Below are 15,660 nucleotides of genomic sequence, written 5' to 3' on the forward strand. Positions count from 1 at the left end.
AAATGGGGTGAATGGATTTCATGTTATTCTGCATCGATTCCTAGGGCATTGATTTATGAGTGCAGAAGCAGAGGGGAGATGTTTTGTGTGCCGCATAGCTCCACGCAGTTTTTTAGTCCCAGAGCTTCATTCTGAGTCGCATAGCAGGCAGTGAACAAATGATGATTCATGTCCAGGATGTGGACGTATTGAGGTGTGGTGCAAAGTGTCCCACCTGGTGGTGAACTTTTCTGATCTTTTATCCAGAGCTAAGAGAGCTGTGATGTCAATTATCTCTTTAGCTGCATAACATTAAGTATGAGGTGATTGATACTTTCTTTCTTGGAATTGAGGTGACCAGACTTCTGAATGAATAACTCAGAAAGTATTTTTGTGTGCATGTGCTGTTTGTCACTCGCAGAGTAGATGTTCTTGATCTTCTGCTCCAGAAGTTTGTGTTCCTCCATTTGGGCTGACTCTCCATTCTCTGGCCACCTTCACAACTTCTTACTCATTTCAAGGCCATTGAGCAGAGAAAAGACCTCTTGCCTCTAATCTGTTGATGATGCTGTGTGAAGGAAAGTAATATGCTAGCTGGTAACTGTTATTGTGACCTTTTTACTGAGCTATTTGCTGGATGAAAGCATTGAACCACACCGTGTTCTTGGTCATTAATAGCAAGCTGTCATGTCCAGGGCCCCGACTCTGCTGAAATACAGCAGACTGCCAACACTGAGCTGACCCCCCCCATCATTTCTTTTTTTGTATTCTTCAATGATCTTTACCCTATCCTGTCTTTTTCAGATGTGGGCTCCGTGGAGGGGTTGGCATACCACCGGGGCTGGGATATGTTATACTGGACAAGCTACACTACATCAACTATCACCCGCCACACTGTGGATCAGAGCCGCTGGGGAGCTGTTGACCGCCACACCGTGGTCACCATGTCAGGAGATGACCACCCGAGGGCTTTTGTCCTTGATGAGTGTCAGAGGTTAGTCTCTTGAACCATTTGCATGCGGCACAGTCGATGATTCCTCCTACTATCTCACACCCAGTCAATTCACTTTTCCCCCATTCACCCTGCAGCCTAATGTTTTGGACCAACTGGAATGAGCAGTCTCCCAGCATCATGCGAGCCACACTGTCTGGCTCCAACGTCATTGTGATCATCGGCACAGATATCCGAACGCCTAATGGCCTCGCCATAGACCACCGTGCTGAGAAACTTTACTTCTCTGATGCCACGCTGGACAAGATTGAGCGCTGCGAGTATGACGGCACTCGGCGCTATGTGAGTGACATAAATATAACTTGTAGGATTGTGTCTGATTACAGCCATGTGTTCTCTATAACCTTGAATCTTGTCAAACATTTGGGATTTCTTTCCTGTGCAGGTGGTGCTGAAAAATGAGCCTGTCCATCCTTTTGGCCTGGCTGTGTATGGAGACTACATCTTTTGGACTGACTGGGTGAGGAGGGCCGTGCTTCGGGCCGACAAATACACAGGCGGAGACATGAAGGTGCTGCGTGCCGACATCCCTCAGCAGCCAATGGGTATCATCGCAGTGGCCAACGACACGAATAGCTGTGAGTTGTTTTTTTTTTTACACAGAATGAAAGACTGAAGTGGTTGTTTGAGCTGTGGTATGGTTGGTGTTCATATTGTCTACATGGGCACTGTTGCCAGGATCGGACAAAAATATATAGTTTTTAATGTTTCCTCTTAATGCAGTTATTGATGTTTCAACAGATCAATCCAAAAGTAAAGCTTCTCTTTTAAACCTTAGAAAGAAATATGGTTGGAGAAATTGAACAAACAGATTGAGTTTTTAAAAAAAGATCAGCTGAAGAAATGATCCTCTCATATTGCACTGACGTTAAACAACGCGGAGTAAAGTCAAGTTTATTCATATTGTGCTTTTGAAAACAACTGGAGTTGAGGACAGTGCTTAAAAAAAATACAAACATCATTGTTATTCTCCTCGGCAGCGTGATACCTCCTCCTGTTGACCCAGTCTGTGTCCACATGATGTTGTTGCTCTCCCAGCTGCTTTGGTGGTACTGCAGATGGCTCTTTTGATACCCAAAATAGTGAACGCTCCTCCTCCTAAAACATGCTGCAGATCGCCTGCAGTCAACTTCCCGAAGGGAAATACGCTGCTTTCCATCCAGCTTGCTGAAAGTCAGTGACCAGCCCCACACACTTGTTGCGTTTTCTTCCAAAGGCTTTTATCTGAACAATCTCTCAACGGGACTCAAGTTCAGCGGCACAGCTTGTTTGGTGGATTCAGATAAAAAGAAAATGTCAGGTCACAAGGTTGTGGATGCAATGTGGCTTCGGAACTTTAGGCTGCTGCCCAAAGTCTCTCAACTCTTGACTTAAGATGGATGCACCTCTGATGTTAAACCTCTTCCTCCACTTTGCCGTTTCTCAGGATCTTGAATCTTGAGTCGGCTGGTTTGGATCACATTTTCTCCTACTCTACCAGCTTTTAAAGCCCCGGGCATAATCCATCTGCAGCCCCTGCACCGAGGAGGAATTTTGTGATAACTCTAAAATTGTCCATGAATGCCTTGTAAAGTAGTAAAATTAGTTGTTTTTATGTGAACCTTTTTTCCTTTTTGAAATTTGGCTTTACATCTCTATTTGTCCGCATCTTTTTAAATCAATGCATTTTTCTCTCCACCTTATTTTCTCCCTCATGTTTGCTCCTTCAGTGAACTCTCTCACACTTCACTGCCCACAGCGACCATGCAAGGCGAGAGCCTGCTCTAACAGCTGCAAATCCTATTTAGTTTGAGTCACATTGAATTATGCATTCAACTGAGGCAGAGCCATCGCTACGTTTAGGCGGGCATGGCTCTCTGCTGAATGCACACGTGGGGTGAATACTGTATGTTTATGTGTCTGAAGGTTGGGCGCGAGGTCAGAATTTCTGTGCTGGTTTTGTGTGTCTGACTTTCCTCTTGTCTGCACAGGTGAGTTCTCCTTGTGTCGCGTTAACAATGGAGGATGTCAGGACCTGTGTCTGCTGACCTCAGAGGGAAGAGTCAACTGCAGCTGTCGGGGTGACAGGAAACTTTTGGAAGACAACACCTGCATAGGTAATACAAAAACCGCACTGACAAAACAAGAGAAGACTGAATTCAGAACTTTGTCTAGCTCGTAGGGAGATAATTATGTAAAGATAAAAACTGATTTGTTATTAACAGTATTTAATAACAAGTCACAAACTGCTCTAAACGTCAGGAGCTGTGTATCAGTTTGATCCAGCGAACAATGGTAACCAAACAAGCCTAAATGTATTGTGAATGTAACATTAGTGGAGCCGAGTGAATCATCTCAAGCACCCAAAAGATTTTGGCCATTATTTTATTTTCCCGCCCACATTACGGGACTCACCTGTCCTCTGAAGATTGAGAAACTTTGAAGGTTGCTGCCACTGAATTGCGACAGTTGGTATTTTTAGTGGCCTGTGCCAGGCTTTTAAACAGCACAAGTGGTTTTCCTCGGTACTCAAACTCCTGAAGGATTCTGTCGGGGATCTAGGCTGAACTCAAAAGCAGACTCATCCTCAGGTGTAGAAGTTCCAAGAGGTTTGACTAAGACAGAAGGAGACCTGACAGACTCCCTTAACTTAGTCACTTTTATTCACCCTTTGACTTGATAAAAAATAAGATTGGGGCAATGTTGAGGCCATTCATCGGCAGTTGTGTTCATGACGTGATAAATAGGAATAGAAGTTTATTTTACCATGAATCATTTGCTCTGGTTGACTTTTTGAACATTGTAATGAGTCTGAAACAACACTGGAAAACTTGTCATGCTTCATCAGCTTGGGGTCTAAGTGCCTTTTTCTGTCTTTTTCAGCGATCAACACTACATGCAACAACATTGACGAGTTTGAGTGTGGGAATGGAGACTGTGTCAACTACACGTTGACTTGTGACGGCATGGCTCACTGCAAGGACAAGTCTGATGAAAAGCAGTCCTACTGTGGTGAGTGGACTCTTTTTCTCTGTCAATACCCTCTCTGCCAAGTTTCTCTTGTTGATATTTGTAATTGGAATCCATGTTGTCTGGTTCTCAGCCAACCGAGTGTGTAAGAAAGGTTACAGACGATGTGTGAATGGCCGCTGTGTGAGGCACAACACTTGGTGCAACGGGCTGGATGACTGCGGGGACAATTCTGATGAACTCTTCTGTAACAGTGAGTCCAGTCAGATACCTTCCTCGTCATTTGTTACTCAAAATGCCTGCTCTTTTGAAAACACCATTTCCTCCTTCTTGTCTCAGCCACACTGTGCTCAGCTGATCAGTTCCAGTGCAGAGACGGCAGCTGCATTACCAACTCAAGCAAGTGTAACCAGAAAGTGGACTGCGAGGACGCCAGTGATGAGATGAACTGCAGTGAGTTTGAATATATCGTCTCCATCAGAATAATTGAACTCGATGTAACAGTCAACACTTTGCCCCGAGGCTGTGGTTTGAAGTTGTGCTGTTCTCTTTGTTAAGCTGCCACTGACTGTTCCAGTTACTTCCATCTGGGAGTGAAGGGAGTGACATTTCAGAAGTGCGAGTTCACCACACTCTGCTATGCACCTTCATGGCTCTGTGACGGAGCAAATGACTGCGGAGACTTCTCAGATGAAAGAAACTGCCCAGGTACCTCAGAGCCAAAAGTACATGAAATCTTGGAGGAAAAGATGAAATTACTTTTTCTGCACAAATTAGACCAAAAATACACAGTTGAATTTTGCCAAAAGGAGCAAAAACAAAAAACAATGAATGTTTTCATCTGTTAGAGTATAGTTCTGTATTTAATTCTTCTTGAAGAGGATTACACTGTAAATTAAATTTGTTGTTCTCTACTTTCTGGATCAACCCTTTGATTTTTTTTTCTCTTAAACCCACCACATTTCTTGCATTCTGCCAGGGAGTGGAAAAACAAAGTGTCCCACGCCCTTCTTTGCCTGTCCCAGTGGACGCTGCATCCCTATGAGCTGGACTTGTGATAAGGAGAACGACTGTGAGAACGGCGCAGACGAGGCTCACTGTGGTAAGTTCAGACACCAGAGGCCAACGCAGCGGACCATTACCTTTTGTTGGCGCCTGCGTCATGCACTTTGTTTCCTCTCTGGTCGTCTAGACAAGTTCTGCTCAGCCTCCCAGTTTGAGTGTGGAAACCACCGCTGCATTCCCACCCGATGGGTGTGCGACGGAGCGGACGACTGTGGTGATGGCAGTGACGAGGACACCAAGTGCAGTGAGTGTTCTGCACAAACTGTTAGTCGACTCTACTGAAGGGAAACATGTTATTGATACATTCATGAGTATTGGGAGTGAAGTTAATTCTGCCGGGAGATAAACCCAGCATGGAACTGTTGAACATGTAGGAGTGTCTGGGGTTATATTTTGATACACTCTGTTATAGTTGAAGTTCTCAAAGAATGGGAAGACGAGCCTTTCCTCTCACACAGCTTGAACCATGTTGCATAATCTTGTAATTCAATGCTGGACTTCTTAATGTATTTTATCTTGGATATTATTATTTACAAAATTTGGTAACCATAGGGAGTAAAAATGTTAAACATCCTGCTGGGAAAGGGCGGCAGTCACCCTGAAGCTCCTCCAGAAGAAGCCTTTAAGAACTGCTGGATCAGAGGCTTGACCTTTCTCTTACATTGATCACTACAGTGTCATTCTTCAGTGCGACAGGAACCAAAACAATGCTATTCATACAAAAACTTGGCATTTGATTACTCTGAAAGATGCATTAAACAACAGGTCACTAACAGGCATGATTACTTCTGTTTGAATACGTATTTCCACCACAGAGGCTAAAACCTGCAGTCCAGAGGCTTTCCAGTGCCCCGGGTCACACATGTGCATCCCTCAGCGGTGGAAGTGTGACGGTGACAAAGATTGTCCGGATGGAGCTGACGAGAGTGTCAAAGCTGGCTGTGGTGAGTGGAAAATAAACAAACACTTAGAAACAAATAAGATTTGAGAACTTCAATGGTCCTATTTTAACAATGTGAAGCACTTTCTAATTTACTGCTTGATAATTTGCACAGAAAAACCTTTGTTTGATACAAAGATGTTTGATACAAAGATGTTTGAATACATTTTCACGTTTTGCTGTAGAATTGTCAGAAAATGTGCAATAAGTGGTTGATTTGGCTCCTTTTTCTAAGATGACTGCTGCTTTGCCTGTTGTTTAGTATTACTGTGAGTTTTCTGTCGTACAAAGAAGCACATGTTACAAATGTTTGGCATACTGGTGATTGGACGGTTTACTCCAGAAGTCTTAAAGTCCACATTATTGATTAATACATGGGTGTCTTATGGTAGTTTTTTTTTTTTTTTTTTACTTTTCTAAATAACACCATTTATGGGCTTATAAAATGTGCTCATGCCAAATCCAGTCAGTGGCTACAGGACATAAGTTTTAATCGATTAACAAACCAGTGCGCCAAAAATCCCCTTACTTGTAAAAGTCAGATGTATTTAAAACCTGAAACCAGTACATTGCTGTTATAAGGGTGGAATGACACAGCATCGGTAGAAGAAAACAGATCATGAAAGGAAAATGACTAGAAATTCCAAAATAAATTGTAACTGTGACTACTCACCTGTGTAGCGTGAAGGAAAATACACTTCTGGTGACGTCCTGCCAACTGATAAATGAATGATTAGTTAAATTATTTATGTACTTAAAGTCTGATTTGAAATTTATGTAAATATAAACAATTGTACTTTTTTGAAGAGAGATTCTATCACATACAGTAAAACCTCATACAGAGAAGTGAACACAAAAACAAATCCACCCTTACATGTGGCCACACCGTGCATCTACTGTTCAGCCATAAAATAACAAGAAAACACTATTTCATGACTTGAAACACGTCACCACGCCTCATTTTAAGACCAATATGCTGTACTTTTACTGTTTTAAAAGCATCGAGAATATGACACCCTGTCATTCTGAATCCAGTAAAGACGTGCGGTGTAATTAGTACCACTTGTCTTGTAAGATAAAGACATGAAGAAGAATTATGCTTCACCGCGTGATCATCTAAGAAGCTTTTCTGATTCACTCACCAAATACTTTTATGGCCTCAGTTTTCAACAACACATGCAGCAACAACGAGTTCATGTGCCAGAACCGGCAGTGTATCCCCAAGCACTTTGTGTGTGACCATGACAACGACTGCAGCGACGGCTCCGATGAGTCCCAGGAGTGTGGTAAGTGGACCCGTGACCTCCCGGTCCCGACGGGGCAGTTTGAAAAGCTCTGTTTGTCAGTTGTTTATAACAATTAGAGCCTTTTCTCACTGCAGAGTATCCGACGTGTGGACTCAACGAGTTCCGCTGCGCTAACGGTCGCTGTCTCATTCAAAGTTCATGGGAGTGCGATGGAGACTTTGACTGCCATGATCACTCAGATGAAGCACCAAAAAATCTACACTGCCTTGGTCCAGGTTCGATGCCCACAGACACACTTTTGGATTTAACTTTTCAGACAGTTCTTTTTTTTTTTTCATAATGTCTTCATCTGTTGAACTTATGCTTTAATTGATATATTTAGCCATAGATCTCATTTTCATAAGGTAGCCTGAGTGCATGATGAGGTAAACAATTAGAAATGGATCTCACTAAGAAGTAATATACCGTTATAGCATAAATACAGCTGTGAACTAAACTCTCAGCAGTTGAAAAACAGTTGTGAAATTGTGTCTGATGCTGTAGTTGACATTATCTCGTTTTTGTTTCACATTTCATTACTTTATTTCATGGAACAGAGAAGAAATGCAATGACACTGCGTACGCCTGCAATAATGGAAACTGCGTCAATGAGACATTGCTCTGTGACCATAAAGACGACTGTGGCGATGGCTCCGATGAGTTGAATTGCTTTATTAATGAATGCCTGAACAGCAAACTGAGTGGCTGCTCGCAGCTCTGTGAAGACCTGAAAATAGGATTCAAGGTAAGGAAACAACGTGAAGTCGTGTCCTGATTTCACTAGTAATCGATAAGTAAAAGAAGCAGCGAGGACTGTGGCTTTACCTGCTCTGTGCTTCGCTCTCCCGCAGTGTAGATGCCACCCTGGCTTCCGTCTAAAGGATGATGGGAAGACGTGTGTCGACATAGATGAATGCACAAGCACTTATCCCTGCACGCAGCGCTGCATCAACACACACGGCAGTTTCCACTGTCTGTGTGTGGAGGGTTTCCAGCTTAGCCCTGAGAACCCCACAATATGCAAATCCACTTCGGGTAAGAAACATGACAGATTAATAACATTCAGGAAAGTGTTTAAAATAAATCCACTCATATATGATGTCTGCCTCCCTGCAGATGAGGAACCTTTCCTCATCTTTGCCAACCGGTATTACCTGAGGAAGCTCAATTTAGATGGCTCTAACTACACTTTACTCAAACAGGTGAGGCCTTGCCGTTCTTTTGATGTGCTTGGAAAAATCCTGCAACCCATCATGCAGGGTTTTTGTTGTCATCTCAACACTAATGCCGCTGCTGTGGTTTGACAGGGCCTGAATAATGCTGTGGCTCTGGATTTCGACTATCGCGAGCAGATGATTTATTGGACAGATGTTACCACTCAGGGCAGCATGATCCGGCGCATGCACATCAATGGCAGCGATGTTCAGGTCAGTGTGGCAGTGTGTCTTGTCTGAAGAAGATAAGGGTACTGTAAAATATTCTCGTAAAACGTGATAAAAGCCACATTTGAAACAAATAGTTCATCTTCATGGTTACGTTTGTGCATGTGCAAAAAGCCTGGGGAGACCAACTTAGATCCTTCATCATGAGACAGAAAATCAGAAAGCTCACACTCCTTGTTTCTTTATCAGGTCCTGCACCGCACATCCCTCAGCAACCCAGATGGTCTCGCAGTCGACTGGGTGGGAGGAAACCTGTACTGGTGTGATAAGGGACGGGACACTATCGAGGTGTCTAAACTCAACGGAGCGTATCGGACAGTTCTGGTCAACAGTGGCCTGAGGGAACCTCGGGCTGTGGCTGTGGACGTACGCTATGGGTAAGGTGTTAGGTGTTTCAGTCGCTGTGAATTTCTAATTGTAGTTTGATCAGATTGGTTCATGTAACTCACCAAGGATGTCGTAAACAGATACTTGTACTGGTCTGACTGGGGGGACACTCCCCACATTGGGAGGGTTGGAATGGATGGCACCAACAGGAGTGTCATAATCGAGGATAAGATCACCTGGCCCAACGGTCTGACGCTAGACTTTGTCAATGACCGCATCTACTGGGCTGATGCACGGGAAGACTACATTGCATTTGCAAGCCTGGATGGAACCAACAGACACATAGGTATAACACTCAAACACATTAACGTGTCTTCATGCACTTTTACCGTCGTTGCTTCTGGAATGAATGTGTTTATTCCTGCACCCTCGTAGTTCTGACTCAGGACATCCCCCACATTTTTGCCATGACGCTGTTCGAGGAGTACGTGTACTGGACTGACTGGGAAACAAAGTCCATCAACAGAGCTCACAAGACGCAGGGGACCAACAAGACCCTGCTGATCAGCACCTTACACAGACCAATGGACCTCCACATCTACCACCCATACCGTCAGCCTGAAGGTACAACTTAAATCACGTGTCATATCTCACTCCGCAAAGATCTCTCTCTGATTTTGTCACCATTTTCGTTGCTCACATTGCCTTTTACTTCAGTGGCAGACCACCCGTGTCAGATAAACAATGGAGACTGCAGCAACCTGTGCCTGCTCTCGCCTGGAGGGGGCTACAAGTGCGCTTGTCCCACAAACTTCTACCTAGCTGCCGATGGCAGACAGTGTTTGTCCAACTGCACTGCAAGTCAGGTGAATAGCTTGAATCTTCGATTACTTTATGTGTCCACAGAATATCAACAAAATAACTGTTTGTTTTGTTTTTGTCTTTCTGTATGTTCAGTTTGTTTGCAAAAATGACAAGTGCATTCCTTTCTGGTGGAAGTGTGACACTGAAGATGACTGTGGAGACCGCTCAGACGAGCCTGCAGACTGTCGTAAGGGAGATTAACAGGCACACTGTATTAACTCTTGATTCATCACTGTTTAATAAGGCACTGTGTATACTCGTTGCAGCCGAGTTTAAGTGCAGACCGGGACAGTTTCAGTGTGGTACTGGAATCTGCACCAACCCGGCCTACATCTGTGACGGAGACAATGACTGTCAGGACAGCTCTGATGAAGCAAACTGCGGTACATTCAGTGACATAGACTGAGCGATTACATTTATGTGGGAAAGTAATATGTCATTGACTCATTGTATTGTTTTTTCCAGATATTCATGTGTGTTTGCCAAGTCAGTTTAAATGTACTAACCCCAGCCGCTGCATCCCTGGTATCTTCCGTTGTAATGGACAGGACAACTGTGGAGAGGGAGAGGATGAGAAAGACTGTCGTAAGTCATCCAGCAATTTCCCCCAGCTAAGTGCAGTGACAAAGCTGTTGATGTGACAAGGCACTTCCAAATATTCCAAGTAGGATCTGTAATTTTGTTCTCAGAGAATCCATCAGTCCTGGCCAGCTGAGGGTGGTGGGGTGCTCGAGCTGATAGATAGATAGACACATATTCAGACACAGTCACATCTAGTCAATTTAGAGACACTGATTTACCTGATACACATCTTTTTTTGTGTGCAAACTTTGTAAATTGAGTACCCAGAGAAAATCCACACATGCACAGAGAGAACATGCAAACTTCACATATGAAAGCCCCAAGCCAGGAATCGAACTGGAGATAGTCTTGCTCAGTGGGTTGAGTGATAACCACTACTCCACTGATTATATCGACCATGCAATTTCTTCACTATAGCCTCATTCAGGCTAAGATTTCATATGGATATTGTATCTCAAATGTAATGAGCAGATAGAAGATTGCAAAACATTTTGACCTTTCCTTTATCACACCGCGTCATGTAATTGCCATGACATTTGCTGAGGACATTCTTTCTCCACCAAGAGAGATTGTATGAACTTTAACCTTTAACTGCAAGGCTATGAAAATTGCAATGTAATCATGTAATTAATTTTGGCCACTTTTGGGAGCCGATAGTGTTGCCAGGTGGTAGTTTTTCTTAATGTAGAGTTATTTGATGAGAGTCTTTCTGTGCAGCGGAGGTAACGTGTGCGCCCAACCAGTTCCAGTGTGCCATCACGAAGCGCTGCATCCCACGGGTGTGGGTGTGTGACAGAGACAATGACTGTGTGGATGGATCAGATGAGCCTGCAAACTGCAGTAAGACAAGGCTTTTCATTACTGTGCCAAACAGCACCGCTGCTCACCAGGAGCATCTCTGCTCTGGCTATTATCCAGAACCAATTTAATTGCAGTGGAAATTATGTTGATGTTGAGTTGTGAATGTCAGCATCAAATGAAAACTGAAGCTCGACTTCAAATGGAAATATTAGAACTTCTTGGTCTGTGAGAGTTGACTGCTTTCACTTAGTTTGCTATTATTTACCATGTCATTGTTCAGGTGATAATTTTTAAATCAGAACTGACTCCAGTAACATCGATAAAATATGACATACAATTGATTGTTTTATGGAGAGTGAATAAACCTGTATTGTCCTTTCTCCTGTCTTGATATTTAATCCACTAAAACCTCTTTGTTGCAGCTCAAATGACTTGCGGTGTGGATGAGTTCCGCTGCAAAGACTCGGGGCGCTGCATCCCGGCACGCTGGAAGTGTGATGGCGAGGATGACTGTGGAGATGCTTCAGATGAACCCAAGGAGGAGTGCGGTATGGAGGGGGCTGCAGGAGTGTAAAAGGAAGCCTGTTAGAGGAGGGTGCATAACCCTAATGCCATCTGCTTGTGCACAGACGAGCGAACATGCGAGCCGTACCAGTTCCGCTGTAAAAACAACCGCTGTGTGCCGGGCCGCTGGCAGTGTGACTACGACAATGACTGTGGGGACAATTCGGATGAAGACAAGTGTGGTCGGTTCCTTGTCTGTTTTTCTTTCTTTGCAAAGGAATGCTGCATGCTCACATAACCACAACTCTGACATTACAATGTTGATGAAGACAGTATTGTTTTATTAACGTGTGAGCTCTGTGCGAAGCAGACTGTTGAAATGCGGCCCGTTGTAGTGGTAAGGTCTTTATCACCTGTCACTGTGTTTGTCTGTTATATTTACTCAACTACACACATGGTTGAGGCTTGATTTCCTTTAAGTTAATTGGTTCTGTGGCCATTTGCACATCTCACATCATCTCATGTCTATTTTGCATTTCACACTGGCCAGTGGCAGTAAGCCAAAGGTAGGTGTTGCCACAGATTTAAGATCATCCACAACCTCAGCTCCCCAACCTGTTATGTCCCCCAACTCTTCTTTTCTTTTCAAACTCCACCTGCTCCTCTGCCTCCTCCACCACACCAAGTGTACCATTCCCACCTGTGTGTCCACCAAGCCGAACCTGTCTTATGATTTATCAGTCTTTGTCTGTGTACGTCTGGCTCAGAGCACCTTCCCTTTTATCAGTGTACTCTTATTACCCGCTTTTCTCTTCTATTTCCATTCCTTTATTCTTCTCCTTGCTCCTTGCTTCTTTTCCCAGCTCTTCCTTAGTCTTCTGTCACCTTTCTAAACACTCTCCCCTCTGTCCTCAGTTCCTCGTCAGTGTTCAGAGAGCGAGTTTTCCTGCACAAATGGTCGTTGCATTGCTGGGCGCTGGAAGTGTGACGGAGACCACGATTGTGCTGATGGTTCAGACGAGGTATCACTCAACATTTTTCTCAAATTATTCTTGATATGTGACGTTTGGGCAATAGTGTAAGAGCTCTTGTGTTTTGTGTCAGAATGGCTGTGATGTGAAGTGCGACAGCGATCAGTTCCAGTGCAAAAATGGCCATTGCATTCCCATTCGTTGGCGCTGTGATGAAGATCCCGACTGCTTGGATGGCAGTGATGAGGAGAAGTGCGACAGTGGCGGTAGGATGCATGCAATGGATCTTCTCCTGCATGTTTTGCAAAATGAAATATAGGAATATTTCTTGAAAAGTGCCTGTCTCAGCTCATGTCATGTCTCTGTTCATCTTGCTTCAGTGGGTAGACATTGCCCCCTGGATGAATTTCAGTGCAACAACACTCTGTGTAAACCACTGGGCTGGAAGTGTGATGGTGAGGACGACTGCGGTGACAATTCTGATGAGAACCCAGAAGAGTGTGGTGAGATTGCTTTCCTTTCACCTGTGAACAGCATGTCAGAGGGCATGATACACCCTGATCTTCAATATATCTCTCGTATGATTTTGACTTTTAGTGAAATTCCAGTGTCCACCCATGAGGCAGTTCCGTTGTCATAACGATCGCGTGTGTCTGCATCTGTCAAAACGCTGTGATAGTGTGGACAACTGTGGCGATGGAAGCGATGAACAAAACTGCCGTGAGTTGGTTTATATAAACATGAAAATTCACCAAAGACGAAGCAAATTTCCCAAATTTTCATCTGATGACATGAAAAATAACTGCTCTGTGGCTCCTTTTCTTATTCTGAAGTGCCTCCCTCGACACCAGTATGTCAAAAGGATAAATTCCAGTGCTCCAATGGACGTTGCATCAGCTTCAATCTGCGCTGCAACTATTTCAATGACTGTGAGGACTACGGCTCTGACGAAATCAACTGCAACAAGAAAGGTATGTTGTGCCACTGGGCTTTGACTACATGACACCGTTCACTCCCCTGGTGTGACTGCATGATTGCTGTTTTGTCTCCCGCAGACACGGTACTGAACGACTGCCGCAGCAACAGGACAGTGTGTGGCGATGGAGATGAGGCGCACTGTGTGGTGAACGGCACCGACTCCTTCTGCTCCTGCAAACCCGGCTTTCAGTCCACTGGGCTCAACAGATGTGAAGGTACAGTTTAATCTCGCTTTTTATGTCACGCTGCGGCTGGAAAGCTGCAGCAACCCTTGAAAGTGTGTGATGTCTGCTGCACTGTGGTTTTTTTTTTTTTTTTTTTTTGCAGATAAAAACGAGTGCGCAGAGTTTGGATTGTGTTCTCACGTCTGCAACAACACTAAGGGGTCCTACAAGTGCAGCTGCCACAAGTATTTCACCAGAATCAATGACACCTGCAAGGCTGACAGTGAGTATCTGTGATGTCACAAGCATTTATTGACTAATCAAGGTTGTTTTGCTGTGTGTGTGTGTGTGTGTGTGTGTGTGTGTGTGTGTGTGTGTGTGTGTGTGTGTGTGTGTGTGTGTACTCTGCTGTCGTTCCTCTTATGGGACTGTGTAGTTTTCCTCTTTTCCCTCGCTGACATCATTTCTCGTGCGCCCCCAGCTCAGAGACAAGTGCTCTACATCGCGGACGACAATGAAATCCGCAGCCTGGATCCTTCCATGCCTAACTGGCGCTATGAGCAGGTCTTCCAGGGCGATGCCAATGTTCGCATTGATGCCATGGATCTGCATGTGAAGACCAATCGCATGTACTGGACAAACTGGCACACGGGCCGCATTTCTTCCTATGATCTGCCTTCTTCCACCTCCTCCCCAAATAGTGAACGTGAACGCCCCCAGAGTGACTCCAGGGTCCTTCACCTTGAGGTCAGTGTGTATGTCTTTTGCTTTAATTGTTTGCTCTTTGTGTTTATGCGATCTCAAATGTCCAACAAGCCAATGTCCCTCTGTCTTTTGGTTTAGATTCCTGATCTGAAGATGCCGCGGGGCATCGCTGTGGACTGGGTGGCCGGGAACCTGTACTGGACTGATTCTGGCCGAGACGTCATCGAGGTGGCCCAGTTGAGCGGAGGACGCCACCGCAAAACCCTGATCTCTGGCATGATTGACGAGCCTTATGCAATCGTAGTGGATCCCCAGAGAGGGTGAGTCGGTCTCAGGAGAATGTGTGCAATGAAACGGGACTAATGGAAATTCTGGTGTAATTGTGGTAGCAGCTGTGCTAAATGAAGCTTTTGATCTTCATTAATTAGGAGAATGTACTGGGCAGACTGGGGCAACCACCCTAAGATTGAGACAGCTGCTATGGATGGTACCATGAGGGAGATGCTGGTGGAAGAAAACCTCCAATGGCCAACTGGTAAAGCCTTTGTTTTGTGCTGTTTAGTAAAGCGTGAGTTGTCTTTTTCAACACCGCTCTCTGTTTGTGCAGGTCTGGCTGTGGATTATTTCAACGAGCGTCTGTACTGGGCGGACGCAAAATTGTCCTTGATCTGCAGCGTGAGGCTGAATGGCAGCGATCCGGTTGTGGCCGTGAACAGCATCAAAAACAGTTGAGTCGTCCATGACTGCAATAGGGCCATTATCCACAATAATAATCACGTTTCTTAAGGCACAACTTGAGTCTGGTTGTTTGTGTGTTATTGCTTCTACACAGAGCTCAGTCACCCCTTCAGCATAGAGATCTTTGAGGACTACGTCTATGGCGTCACCTACATGAACAACCACGTCTTCCGGGTGAATAAGTTTGGCAAAGGGCCCATCGAGAACCTGACAACTGGAATGAACCATGCCACAGATGTTGTCTTGCACCACCGATACAAACAACCTGAGAGTGAGTCACGAAATATAAGCTATAACGCTCAAAATACAGTAAAACCAAAAACATTGAGAACTGAGGGTGAAGATTGACCCTT

At 44.6% G+C, this 15,660-nt stretch overlaps 1 protein-coding gene across 1 annotated transcript in view; it reads left to right on the forward strand.

Annotated features, from left to right (window-relative positions):
• The window catches only part of LOC308108061 (low-density lipoprotein receptor-related protein 1-like), an 86,986-nt gene that overhangs the window by 67,768 nt on the left and 3,558 nt on the right, over positions 1-15,660 (forward strand). The window contains exons 43-81 of the mRNA XM_080460733.1: positions 784-973; positions 1,069-1,273; positions 1,377-1,569; positions 2,962-3,087; positions 3,854-3,982; positions 4,074-4,193; positions 4,280-4,393; positions 4,499-4,648; positions 4,920-5,042; positions 5,133-5,249; positions 5,821-5,949; positions 7,109-7,231; positions 7,327-7,467; positions 7,789-7,976; positions 8,083-8,266; positions 8,348-8,433; positions 8,539-8,658; positions 8,863-9,050; positions 9,141-9,346; positions 9,436-9,624; positions 9,718-9,866; positions 9,958-10,051; positions 10,131-10,247; positions 10,330-10,449; positions 11,164-11,286; positions 11,670-11,795; positions 11,877-11,993; positions 12,667-12,773; positions 12,856-12,988; positions 13,103-13,225; positions 13,320-13,442; positions 13,556-13,693; positions 13,778-13,915; positions 14,028-14,147; positions 14,346-14,611; positions 14,708-14,889; positions 14,998-15,104; positions 15,177-15,296; positions 15,402-15,578. Of these exons, the coding sequence (XP_080316859.1) occupies positions 784-973; positions 1,069-1,273; positions 1,377-1,569; positions 2,962-3,087; positions 3,854-3,982; positions 4,074-4,193; positions 4,280-4,393; positions 4,499-4,648; positions 4,920-5,042; positions 5,133-5,249; positions 5,821-5,949; positions 7,109-7,231; positions 7,327-7,467; positions 7,789-7,976; positions 8,083-8,266; positions 8,348-8,433; positions 8,539-8,658; positions 8,863-9,050; positions 9,141-9,346; positions 9,436-9,624; positions 9,718-9,866; positions 9,958-10,051; positions 10,131-10,247; positions 10,330-10,449; positions 11,164-11,286; positions 11,670-11,795; positions 11,877-11,993; positions 12,667-12,773; positions 12,856-12,988; positions 13,103-13,225; positions 13,320-13,442; positions 13,556-13,693; positions 13,778-13,915; positions 14,028-14,147; positions 14,346-14,611; positions 14,708-14,889; positions 14,998-15,104; positions 15,177-15,296; positions 15,402-15,578 (5,601 nt within the window). The remainder of the gene's footprint in view (positions 1-783; positions 974-1,068; positions 1,274-1,376; positions 1,570-2,961; positions 3,088-3,853; positions 3,983-4,073; positions 4,194-4,279; positions 4,394-4,498; positions 4,649-4,919; positions 5,043-5,132; positions 5,250-5,820; positions 5,950-7,108; positions 7,232-7,326; positions 7,468-7,788; positions 7,977-8,082; positions 8,267-8,347; positions 8,434-8,538; positions 8,659-8,862; positions 9,051-9,140; positions 9,347-9,435; positions 9,625-9,717; positions 9,867-9,957; positions 10,052-10,130; positions 10,248-10,329; positions 10,450-11,163; positions 11,287-11,669; positions 11,796-11,876; positions 11,994-12,666; positions 12,774-12,855; positions 12,989-13,102; positions 13,226-13,319; positions 13,443-13,555; positions 13,694-13,777; positions 13,916-14,027; positions 14,148-14,345; positions 14,612-14,707; positions 14,890-14,997; positions 15,105-15,176; positions 15,297-15,401; positions 15,579-15,660) is intronic.

Source organism: Lipophrys pholis, assembly GCF_963383615.2.
Source record: "Lipophrys pholis genome assembly, chromosome: 4".
NCBI classification, from domain to species: Eukaryota; Metazoa; Chordata; class Actinopteri; order Blenniiformes; family Blenniidae; genus Lipophrys; species Lipophrys pholis.